This window comes from Castor canadensis, chromosome 7 (assembly GCF_047511655.1).
Source record: "Castor canadensis chromosome 7, mCasCan1.hap1v2, whole genome shotgun sequence".
NCBI lineage: Eukaryota > Metazoa > Chordata > Mammalia > Rodentia > Castoridae > Castor > Castor canadensis.
Window position 1 is genome coordinate 40,590,231 of NC_133392.1, and position 11,957 is coordinate 40,602,187.

The following is an 11,957-nucleotide window of genomic DNA, read 5'->3' on the forward strand; positions in this document are numbered from 1 at the left end:
GATATAAAACTATTATGATTAGCAATGAACATCAGTATGTACAATATACTTTGGGAGCCACTGATCTAAGCAAGTGGTGTAAGCTCTGTATTTTGTTACTCCTCTTGTGAACTGACAGCTGTCACTCCAAGATTTTGTTGCTGTATTATATTACAATTTTCCCATTAAGCCTTTTTAAGAAGCCATGTCATTATATTAGTTTTCTTTAAGATGTAGTTTTAAAGGTCCATTTATGTGTATTTTTATAGCATCCCAGATGGGGCAGCAACCTTTTTTTCTAGTGATAACTCCAATTCTCACATAAATGGAAAAAACCAGTACTTTACAGCTGACATTGTTAGAATCTATAATCCATTAAAAGAGGAATATAAAGAACTTGAAACTGTGGTGAAAACAGCATCATTATTTTGCAATCTATTTGAAGGGCATGCATACTTATGCCCATTAATTACTAGTGCTCTTATTACTAAAATGATTAACTTGGGCTGGGAATATAGCTCAGTGGTAGAGCCCTGAATTTGATCCCCAGCACAGCAAGAATACAAAAACTAAAAATAAATAAAAAAATGAATGAATAACTGAAGATTTCTTCTACTTCTCTCTAAAATCTTCACAATATGATGAATAACATTCAGCGACCTTTTCTGGCAATGTGTTTTTGTCTCTGATATACTGAGAGTTTTACTATATGTCTGCCAAAACAAACGTTTGTCTGATTGTGAGTGAGCAAATCCCTGGATTAACTAAAGGTTAGCAGGTTGAGAATATTAACCAAGTGCTAGGTGACTCTTGGCTCTTCTATGACCATTCATTCTTCCTTCCTCTCTGCAATGTGCCAGCTGTGCAAATGCATGCTTGCTTTCCCCATTCAGCTCTTTATCTGGGTTCACTTGTCATTTTCCAATTGTACTTGTCCCTTTTCACTTACACCAACACCTCAGTTGATGAATTACCTTCTTTCTAAGTCAGCCAATTTCTTCAGTTGCCTACATTTGGAGTAGGTTGTTGAATGCCTTGGTTAAGACAGATCCCTAATGTTCAAAGAAAGATTATTAGGGATGAAAGATCTGGAGAACCTAGAAATGTGAGTGAAGTCTTCTTTTTTTAATATACGAAGACAAAATAACAAATCTAGATGGCACACAAACCCAAAAGTACTCCCATACTGGCAGGGCTGGGGAATGTGGCTCAGTGGTAGAGTGCTTGCCTGGCATGAACAAGACCCTGGGCTCAATCTCTGCCACCACAAAATAAAAGTATAAAAGAAAAAATAGAAATAAAAAACCACACAAGCTTTGTAGGGTGGGCTGAAACTAACAATGTAGCATGACATGCAATATTAAATATAAATGAAGATAAACTTTCTTAGAGGAAATCCAAAATTTCTACTGTGACTGAGTTGTCAATATAACACTGCACACAGAGCTGTTTCCTCATGGCTCTACACCTACATTTGGGTACCTGTTATTGTGGTGCCTAGCTATATAATTTTCCATGAAAAAGAACCCATAATTTCAATTGAGAATGCATTTCTTTAAGAATCACAATCTAAGAATATTATACTCAATTTAGATGCAGTTTAAGGAACTATGTGCCTATCTCCAATCTGGTACCTTCTTGTTAACAGTCATTACATAAATGACTATATATATTTTCTTACATCAGATTTAAGCTAAAAAAACCTTAACCCCAACTTGATTAAAATTAAAAACCAGTGCACAAACACAAATTGAGTTCCCAGAACTAAGTGGCTCTTTGGGTCTTCAGAACCAACTGATAAGAGCAGCTAGTATTCTTACATTTATTCTTTTTACATGATAAATAAAGAGTAAAACCTTTGCTCAAGGAATTGGAGCTCCTTTTTCTGCCATGAGTTCCCTTTTCTCTGATTTTGCTTTTCTTTGTACTGAGTAACTTTGGTATTAATACACAATTGCATTTGTTCTCGGTTGCTATAAGTAGTTTCTAATTTGGGCCCACAAGACTATCTTAGAAGACTTTTCTACCAAAATAGTCAAAAAGCTTTTAAAACATAGTTCAAGCATTGGAACCATTTGTGACCTTTGTTGTTATTATTATTATTTTTTACTGTTGGGTGGTAAGTAAAATATCAATAACCTTTTCCAAAGACTACTAGAAAGAAAAAGAGATAAGTCAATTGATTTATGAGATAAATCAATAGTTTCCTTCTCAAAATTCCTATGAGGTAGTATAAAATTATTCCTGATAGAGAACCAAGATCAGGTGGAAGGCAGCCTTTGGGCTGGCTACTCCCAGCAGAGTCCTAGATCAGTTTTGTTATGGGAGGGTTTGGTTCCATAGATGTGAGCTGTGTATACTTTCTTTTTTTTAAATATTTGCACTCAGCTGCATATGGTGTTATAATATCAGTTGTTTCTCCAGTAATTTGCTGCTTTCAGAACATCCAAATAGAAGAGATCATGATTTGATCCCATTTCATAGGGGAGAAGACTGAGTGAAGCACTTAGGTTAGTGACTAGCTGAAGGTCTCACAACGGAAATCAGTGAGAGTCTTTTTTTAGTTTTATCCTCAAATTTAGGGGCAGGTTTCCCTTAATGTTTAATTTTAGTCTCTGCCCTCTTTTCTTATCCAATCTACTCTAAAGTTCTTTTGCACTATAGCACTTCAAGTGCCCCTTTGTTTTTCAACAAAGTATCCCTTTGCTTTGCTTCTGTTTTTCTTTACCCATATTAATAGTCTTGATATAGTTGGGGACTTGGATGGATATATATTAAGTAAAATAAAAAAAAAATAAACCTTATTGTTCCTTCAGTCTTGGAGGTGGAACATTCCTAGGCCTATGTTGCTTGCTGACTGGTTGTGAGACCTTTGAAGAAGCTCTGGAAATGGCAGCTAAAGGCGACAGCACCAATGTTGATAAGCTGGTGAAGGACATTTACGGAGGAGACTATGAACGATTTGGTCTTCAAGGATCTGCTGTAGCATCAAGGTAGAGACTAAGTAGCTAGGAGCTGTAGTGATTAAATACAAGGCAGCCTCTCCACCCTGGCAATTAGGATTTTGTTGTTGTTGTTGTTGTTTTAAATGTCAACCCACCAGCCTGGTGCAAATATCTATCATATCAGATCTCAAACTTGATGTCCTGTCCTTAATAGAACATTGAGATGCTTAGCTTTTGAGACATGTGCTTAAAATAAGGCAACTTTGAAAGAAGGTTCTGAAAAACTGCAGTAGTCTCCCCTGTTCCATTCTTATACAGATATGTAGAAACATTGAAAACTTCCCCCCATTAATAGCCATGCTACTTTGTCCCGGTTAAGAAAGGGGAAGCCACCCATTCATATTGTAATCTTGTCTGCTTATAAACCATGGTAGCAAAATCAGGCCAGTTAAGTTTGAACAGAGTTATTCATAGACCTTTCCGCAGTCCCTTGGTGGGAGCACAGACTGCCTGAGGATGATTTTGAGAGCTCTCACTGATATCCCCACGTAGCTTTGGCAACATGATGAGTAAAGAGAAGCGGGATTCCATCAGCAAGGAAGACCTCGCCCGGGCCACTTTGGTCACCATCACCAACAACATCGGCTCCATCGCACGCATGTGTGCACTCAATGAGGTAAGCCTTAACCCAGGGAAAGGCGTGTGTTATTCTTATGTGTCATTTTTGGCAGTGGGATAGCTGTGGATTCTTACAAAACTCCATATCCTTGGGAAACCTCCCCTTTGTTATGTAGTCACACCTTTTAGAATGGGAGGAATGTTTGTTGGGAGAGGAAGAGAAGTATGTGTTTTATTTTTTCAATAGACATGGGATAAAAACAAATGATGAACTATCCAACTATGGAAACATCTAAGCCATCCCATAGCCTCTCTAACCGTCATTATTACCATGTGCCCACTGAAGTGTGAGGAAAAGTTCTAAGCATCCTTGGAAACAATTGCACACAAAATGCTTCCACTTGCAATATTCAGTATTCTCTCTGCTTTCAGCTTCTTTACAGTGTTGCCTTGTGGCATGGAGTTCAAGCAGCATTGTACAGGGCTATCAAAGCACAGAGAGCTTGCTACAGCCAAGGCCAGCCAGAGCCCCAGGCACAAGAAAGGGTGGAGCTGGTGATAGACAAAGCTTTATTAAGAAGTTTTGAAACATTGCAAAATTCTTGTGGAACAAATTAAACCCTTTCTGAAATACAAGACTTAAAAGTAAACCAACTCTCTTTTCACTGAGGTGTGTTAGAAAAAAAAGTTGGGACATAGAGCAGTTAATAGGAGAAATATTAAAGAACCATAGTAGATCAGTAATGGAGTTTTTAAAAGTATATCTTTAATAGAAATATGATATGCCTACAAAAGAGGGCTTAAATCATTAGTGTATATAGCTCAATGAATTTTCACAGAGACACACACTATATAGCCACCCCTCAGATTAAGAAATAGAATATTATAGATGCTTCAAGACCCCTTCAAGCCCCCTCCCAGGTGAATAATGGAGTGCTGGGGTAGGAAGCATATATATGTTTTTTTAATAATGGATAGATGTTGGCTCTGCCTTTTGAGCTTTTGGGTTATAAAGATATACCTCCTTTCAGGATATGGAATGGCATATATTCCTGGCATGTGGATCACAGTCATTACTTTCTGGACGTCCCTGGTTTGGATGGAATTTAAACAAGAGGCTAATAGTCAGAAAAATGAGTATTCTAGAGATGTGCCTTTTCAAAGTCCACTTTGGTCATGAGATTCATTTTAACAGAGGGTTTACTTTTTGGTATTAAACTTTAAAGGGTGTTTTTCCAAGTAGCCAAACAAACCCTAGGACTAATATGTATGTAGTTGGCTGTACTCACAAGCTGTCAAAGGTCAGTAACATGGTAACACCTCTTGCCCCACAGAGCAATAGATGCCCTTTCACCTGCTTTCCACAGAGCGGCCTTTTGCCTTGCACTCTGCTCTAGTGAGCCAGCAGGTCTTTTCATAGGTATCCTAATCCCTTTAGGGAAGGCAACTATTTTTAACTATTTGAAAATGTAGCCACTGTTATATGCAACTATTCAGAGCAACTGCTTTCGATGTTTCTGTGGAGTTTAATGAATGGACTCACCCATTACCTTGGGGCCAGGACTCCCTTAGAGGACATTCAGTCAGTGCAAACTCCCAGGGTACACAAGTGACTGGCCACATGGCATTTCCCTGAGAGAGCAGTAATGAAGGTCTTCAGTCCTTGCTTTGTTTTCTGGAGTCGATGATTTGAGAATCTTTGATTTCAGCCAATTCCAAAACTGGGGCACCACATTTACTGAGTCTAAAATATTTTTGTTTTGCTAATTAGAGTGCTATAACTTCAGATTTTCTTATTTATTCTTTTGAAAACATAATATGATCACCTCATGCAAAATTCTAAAGCCAGCAGAAAGGTATACAAGGAAATGAGTCACCATTTCCACCATCACAAGATAAGAGGCAGCCCTTGTTTTTAGTTTGTTTATTTCTATCATATATTGTATGCAATATAAAATAAAAATATCCTTTCAAAGGTGACAAACTGAACATAACATTCTTTTTAAAAATAACACTTACTGAGATATAATCACAAACCCATACAATCCACCCTCTACATACTAGTGTACATCTTTGTTTATCAGCTTTTTATTATGAAAATTGGTAAACATACGTAAGGGAAATCATACCTTATTATAAGTGAGGTTAAACATTTTCATATATTTAATAGCCATTAATATTTCCCTTTTTGTGTACATATGAACAGCCTATTAATTCTCTTCACCCATTTTCTATTGGGTTGTTGGTCTTTTTTTTCTTATTGATTTGTAAGAACTGTTTATTAATGAGATAACAAACCCATTGTATGTGATATGTACAGAAAATATCTTCTATTTATTGCTTCCCATTTGGATTTGGTTGTGGTGATGTTTTCCCCTGAATAAATGATTTTTAAATAAATAAATAAATAAATTTTTAATAGATTCTGAGTGTTATACTTCTATTCAATATCATTTTAAAAGGATTTTTCTTATATTTTCCTCTAGCCTCTTTTTTCATTATTTCCTTTTTTAAAAAAACATTTGAATTTTTTGACCCACTTGGAATTTATTTAAAACATGGAATGTTCATCAGCTTTAATACCACTTGTACTCGTTATGGCTTTTTACCTGAGTAATTCAAGACTGGGCTTTGAACAAGTCCTACTCTGGGCCCCCTAAATTTAATTAAATTCCTCTTTAATATCAGTTTTTTGCTTTGAGTGTTCCTTTCTACCTCTTAGTCTGGGCAGATCATAGCTACAGTTCTTTCTTAATGGCAACTTATTAAAACTACCCTCTACCTCTCCATTGATGGAAAATTTTCAGTTGCTAATGACTACATGAACATGCATTGTTCAAACTTGAGACTGTTAAAAGGTAATGTTCCCAGACCCTGATTACTACTGATAGACTGAGCAGAAAATAATGCCACCTTCAAAGACTTTCTTGCCTTTGATATATGACCATGGCAACTGACTCTGTGCTAAGTAGTAAGGAACCTCTGCATGGTAGACAGGCTATGCTCAGTCTTAAGCTTAAGAAATATCTGGAGGAGTGGCAAGTGCTGCTGATGCACTAGAGCTGGAAGTTCATGAGATTTGAAGCATGTCTGCATGCATAGGATGAAAGAAGAATGTTCCTAAGTGTGTGTTCACAATACAAATCTATATCCATGATGACAAAAATACAAATGTGTTTTTGTTACCATATTTTAGCTCATATAGGATAGAATACGATATTCTACCATATATCCTGAGGGCAGAGATGGAGTATTATTTCTTATTAGATGAATAATAATGCCCTAGCCATTTCATTTATGAGTTAGTTATAATAGTATTTTCTATTTGAAGTTGGGTGATTGAAGGAAGGCATACAAAAAAAAATTAGTTAAACTTGAACTCCAGTTCAATTGCATATATATGTTGGGAACTAAATTTCATGTCAGACCCAGTGCAATCTGACATAACAAATCCAGTATCCATTTGTGCTTTGCACAACTAAAATCTTACCCTCCTATTCTTGTGGAATGCACTATCAGGTTTGTTCAACTGCATTTTGGAGATACTGAAATAGTTCCACTTTAAAAGACTATTTACTGTGGTGCAAACAGTGTATATACATGTATATAAATGCAAAAATGATACCTGTTGAAACTGTTCCAGAAATCAGAGGAGCGGGGATAGGGAACAGCAGTGGAAGGAAGGAATTCAAGTGTAATATATTTGATACATTGTAAGAACTTTTATAAATGCTACAATATACCCATACCCAGCACAACAACAATAAATAAATAAATAAATAAAAGATTATTCTCTATACAAGGACATACAGAGCCAATGTCTTTAGTAAATGTTATTTTTATGCCCTGGTGCAATCATTTTTCTTTACCTTTTCTTTTTTTCCAGAATATTGACAGAGTTGTGTTTGTTGGGAATTTTCTCAGAATCAATATGGTCTCCATGAAGCTGCTAGCATATGCCATGGATTTTTGGTCCAAAGGACAGCTGAAAGCTCTATTTTTAGAACATGAGGTAGGCTGAGCCTGCACAGATTTAATTTTCCTACATGGAGTGTATTTGGGGTTTTCTAACATATGAACAGGTCTCTTAGTTTTAAAATTGGTCAAGTAGAAAAGTTGCCATTTAAACTTTGCATTTAGGCAAAGAATAAGAAAGAACTATATAGAAAGTAAGAGCAAGACCCTGTTTCAAAGAAACAACAAAAAAGTCAGTGCTGTAGAGAGCTCTTATTTATCATGGGTGGTAATCTCTTGTGCATATTGTGACAGGAAAAAAATTCTGAGAACTAGTATTGTAAATTTCAATCTAGTATTGTAAATTTTTTTCTCTCCAAACTGACTTAAGTATTAAAAAAGCTACTGATGTACTCAGAAATTATTTAGAGCTGTCACTGCCCATATTTTGTTTTATTTAAAGCATAAAAAGCAATAAGAACTTAAATATAAATAGCTAAGACCCAGTGACAGAAATTAATACTGACAGACTTGTTTTAGCAGTCATTTATGACTGCATGGAGTATTACAACTTTTTTTTGGGATGGAAGAGAGTAAGTCCCACAACCTTCGCTCTCTTTCCTTCCAACCACAGCAGCTTCCATTGATTTAGCTTACTTATGAAGTTTTTGTAAGGTTTTGTTTGAAAAAGAAGAAAGCATCATAGCTTTTTTTTTTTTTTTAAAGCAATAATATTTAAGAGAAAAAAGAAAACCACTGTTCTGGTCCAATATAGTTGCCACATTTAGTAATAAACATGCAGATTGCCCAGTTATTTTATTTGGCATTTATCTGCATTTTATCCAGCAGCTTTATATCCAGACCTCCTTGGGCTAATGCAAATGTAGACAATAAAGTCTAGAAACTGTCAGGGATGAAAAGTCATTTCCAAGGTCATATAGGTAGTTGGTGATAAGATAGACAATAAGATCCAACACTGGAAAAACTCACTTCTGTAGATCATTGGACAGTCACCTGAGTCACTGCACAATCCCATCTCTGGACTATGACTTTAGTTTGTTACTATATATCATAATGCAGTCTCTGTGGCCAGTGACTCTCTTGAAAGGGTCCCTTAGAAAATTCTCTGTATTCTTAAATTCACTCTGGCTTAAGCAGGACTAATAGAGAATACTATGGAGAGACGATTTTTGGAAAGCATTCATTTGGTAGCTTTCTGATCACTTACCCTGGTCTTGGGCATTCTCTGCCCCTCCCTCACCCTTTTCTCTCTTTCTCTTCCTTTATCTCTATCTTGTAGGGTTTTTTGACATGGCATCTTGCTGTGTAGTCCAGACTAGCTCTGAAAGCTCTGAGTGTGCTCAATTTCTCTTTTATTCAACTGATCAGTATGGAGCATCTACTAAAAGAAGTAGTCTAGCTAAGCAGTTCAGAGCACGATATTTTATTGACTGTGAGATCTTAGATAATGACTCTATCTCTCCATCTCTGTTTAAGCATTTGCAAAATGAGGAGAGTTACTGTGATGATTAAGTGTATAAATCTGAGAAAATAATTTCTCACATGTGGTGAGTGGTGAAGCCTAAGTCAATGTTAGGTGGCAGTACCAGCAGCACAAATCCTGCTATGTTCTGAGACATCCACACCCATCTTTGCAGTAAGGAACTGCTAAGATGGGCAAATGCTAGAAGACTGGAATCTCCAGCCTTTTGGATTGAATATTTTTGAGTTGTCCCTACCCCAGTTCATATGTTGAAACCTTAATCCCAAAAATGATGATATCAGGAGGTGAGGCCTTGGGAAGGTGATTAGATCATGAGGGCTGAGCTCTTGTGATCTCATGAATGGGATTAGCATCCTTACAAAGGAGGCCCAAGACAGTTGCCTTGCCCCTTCTGCCATGACAGTTTACAGTGAGAAGGATGGGAACCTGTAAGGAGTTGGCACTTACTGGACACCTTGATCTTGAATTCCCAGCCTCCAGAAATCTAAGAAATAATGTTTTATTGTTTATAAGCCACCTGGACTATAGTTCTTTGTTATAGAGAGCAGCCTAAGACACAAGTTGCTAAAATTTCTGGATGTTATCATTTTCACAGGAACATGAGTTCTCTATTTTATAGATGGTCAAAGTGAAGCTCTGGCTGATTTAGGGGCCTTTCCCAGATCTACTTAGGGAAATATACAGTTTTCTCCTAGGAGACACAGCTTTGATGTCAGACAGATTGAAGTGTTGAGCCCTTGCACAAAATGTGTAGCTCCAAAAGGGGTAATTTATTTTATTATGTTTTATTTCTCATCTGTGAAATAATATTGTGAATTTTGCCATGGTTATGATTCAAATGAAATACTGTTATAATATTAGCAATATCCAGCACTAACATAGCACACATTATGTACCAGAGATTGTTGTAAGCTCTTTATATGTTAATAGTTAGAGACAGGGCATTCAGATAAATTATTGTTATTGTTGTTGTTCTATCATATTTCATAGCAAAGAGTTCAGTTTTTATTTGTTTGTTTTAGTGGTACTGGGGATTGAACCCATGGTCTAACTCATGCTAAGCATGTACTGTACTATTGAGCTACATTCCCAGCCCAAGAAATCAGTTTTTTATTTTCATCTATAAAATTAATGGGGCAATATTCCTAGAATTGTCAACAATAGTGGGTCTTTGGCCAAGGGTCAGAAACAATCCTGCAGAAGTTTTCCTTGTCTTTCTTGTGTTTTTAGGGTTATTTTGGAGCTGTTGGGGCACTGTTGGAACTGTTCAAAATGACTGCTGAGTAGAGAGGAAACAACCTCCTGGGAGGACAAAAAACTGACAGTTACTGCCAAGAAGGTGAAATCACCTGGGGACAGAAGCCAAGCCATTGTGGCAGATGAACCTGCTGGATTTGTAAATAGTTTAAAATTCCTCTAACTAATCTTTTACTCTTCTTAGGTTTTGAGCTTATGATTCAAAATGGGGTATATAAGAGTTTTTTCTGTATATTGTATTTTTAAAAAAAAAATTGTGCAGTGTGGCCAAACCTACCAATTTTTTGCATTATCTTTGCAAATGATGTATGATGTCTAAGAAGGACCTGAAATGTAAACACTGTTCATTTTTCTTCTGGGGTTTACTGATCAGTGTGGTAATTTTAACTTCATTTAGTAATTACTCTAGGAGATTTTACCCTTACTTATATTTTTCATGACGTTTCATGATTTACTGTTGGTTTCAAATGAAACTACAAATCTGGCATGTTTTACTGTGAACACTTTTGTTTGTTTACCCTTTTCTGTCCTTTCTGTTTAAATGTCATATATATATGTGTGTATGAGTCCGTCCTCCTGTTTTTACCCTCTGACGATCTCCCTCTCCTCTACCCATAACCTTAATGTAGTTATTCGTATAAATCAAGGTGCTGACCAATTCAATACAAAGTTAAACACATAATCTAAAGATCTCAAAAGTGCCCATGAAGAGAAGGCTCTGAAAGGGTTAATGAATTTAATGAGTCTGGCAAAAGTTGGAAAATTGTATGCAATTTTGTCTTATCCCTTATAAATATAGGGTCTCATCAGATGTATGCTTTGCTTTGTAATATTAAATTGAAATATTCTATGGTGAAATGTCCTCGGCTATCTCTACCATATGAATGGCAGCAAAGTCTTATGCCAGAAGTTTGGGAACTTATTGGGGAATGTCTCCCAGTAAGTGACCTGTTCCTGTCAAATATAGGAAAAGTCATGAGTTGAGGTATCAGGTAGCAATAACTACCTGTTTTGTACATGTGTGTACGTAGGAGCTTTGTAACAAGACATCTTAAATAGTAATGTTATTTTTTCATTTTTAATATTTTAATCTGAAAACTGTACTTTAATCCCAGTTTCTAAGACTTTTAAAATAATTTATGATACTGATCTATCTCTATATATACATATTTTCTTTTTGAAAGATTCCATTAAAACTGATATGTAGTTTTCAAATGAGGGTCTTGTACACATACTGGAGCATATGAGATCTAAGGATCTTTGAGTTTGAGCATATCCGTGAAAGGGATTTTTGAAGGACAATTCAATTGTTCCATGGTAAATTTTCCCTTCTCTGCCTTCTGAGCACCATCTTTAATTTTAATATCATTAAGTCTTGAAGAAGTTAATGCCAATTGAAGATTCACTTGTCTGGTTGAAATAAAGCCCGTTTTTGTTGTGATGTTTTTAGTGTATGTGTTATTTTCATTTCTTAAGCCTTGTTTCACATCACCTAATCACCTAATTTGTTCTGTAAAATGCCTACGTGCTGTGTTTTTGCTGCTCATTTCATAATTTGAGGCTTTCTCAAAGTGTGGTAAGGTCCAAAACTGTGTCTTCAGTTGAAGCTGTAGACTTCTGTAGGGACTTTTAAAATCTAGCTCTATTGCTGTTATACACCCTACTCCTTAATGCCAAACTATCACTGCTAAGAGTCTCAA

The 11,957-nt window shown here is 36.2% G+C and overlaps 1 protein-coding gene across 7 annotated transcripts in view; it reads left to right on the forward strand.

Annotated features, from left to right (window-relative positions):
• The window catches only part of Pank1 (pantothenate kinase 1), a 62,471-nt gene extending 50,773 nt beyond the window's left edge, over positions 1 to 11,698 (forward strand). For 5 of the 7 annotated variants that reach the window (XM_020153845.2, XM_020153844.2, XM_074078797.1 and 2 more), the window contains exons 4-7: positions 2,796 to 2,972; positions 3,477 to 3,600; positions 7,429 to 7,554; positions 10,231 to 11,698. In XM_020153845.2, the coding sequence (XP_020009434.1) occupies positions 2,796 to 2,972; positions 3,477 to 3,600; positions 7,429 to 7,554; positions 10,231 to 10,287 (484 nt within the window). In that variant the 3' untranslated portion in view covers positions 10,288 to 11,698. The remainder of the gene's footprint in view (positions 1 to 2,795; positions 2,973 to 3,476; positions 3,601 to 7,428; positions 7,555 to 10,230) is intronic. The other 2 variants (XM_074078795.1, XM_074078794.1) reach the window with 2 other exon arrangements.
• Positions 11,699 to 11,957: the final 259 nt, after the last annotated feature.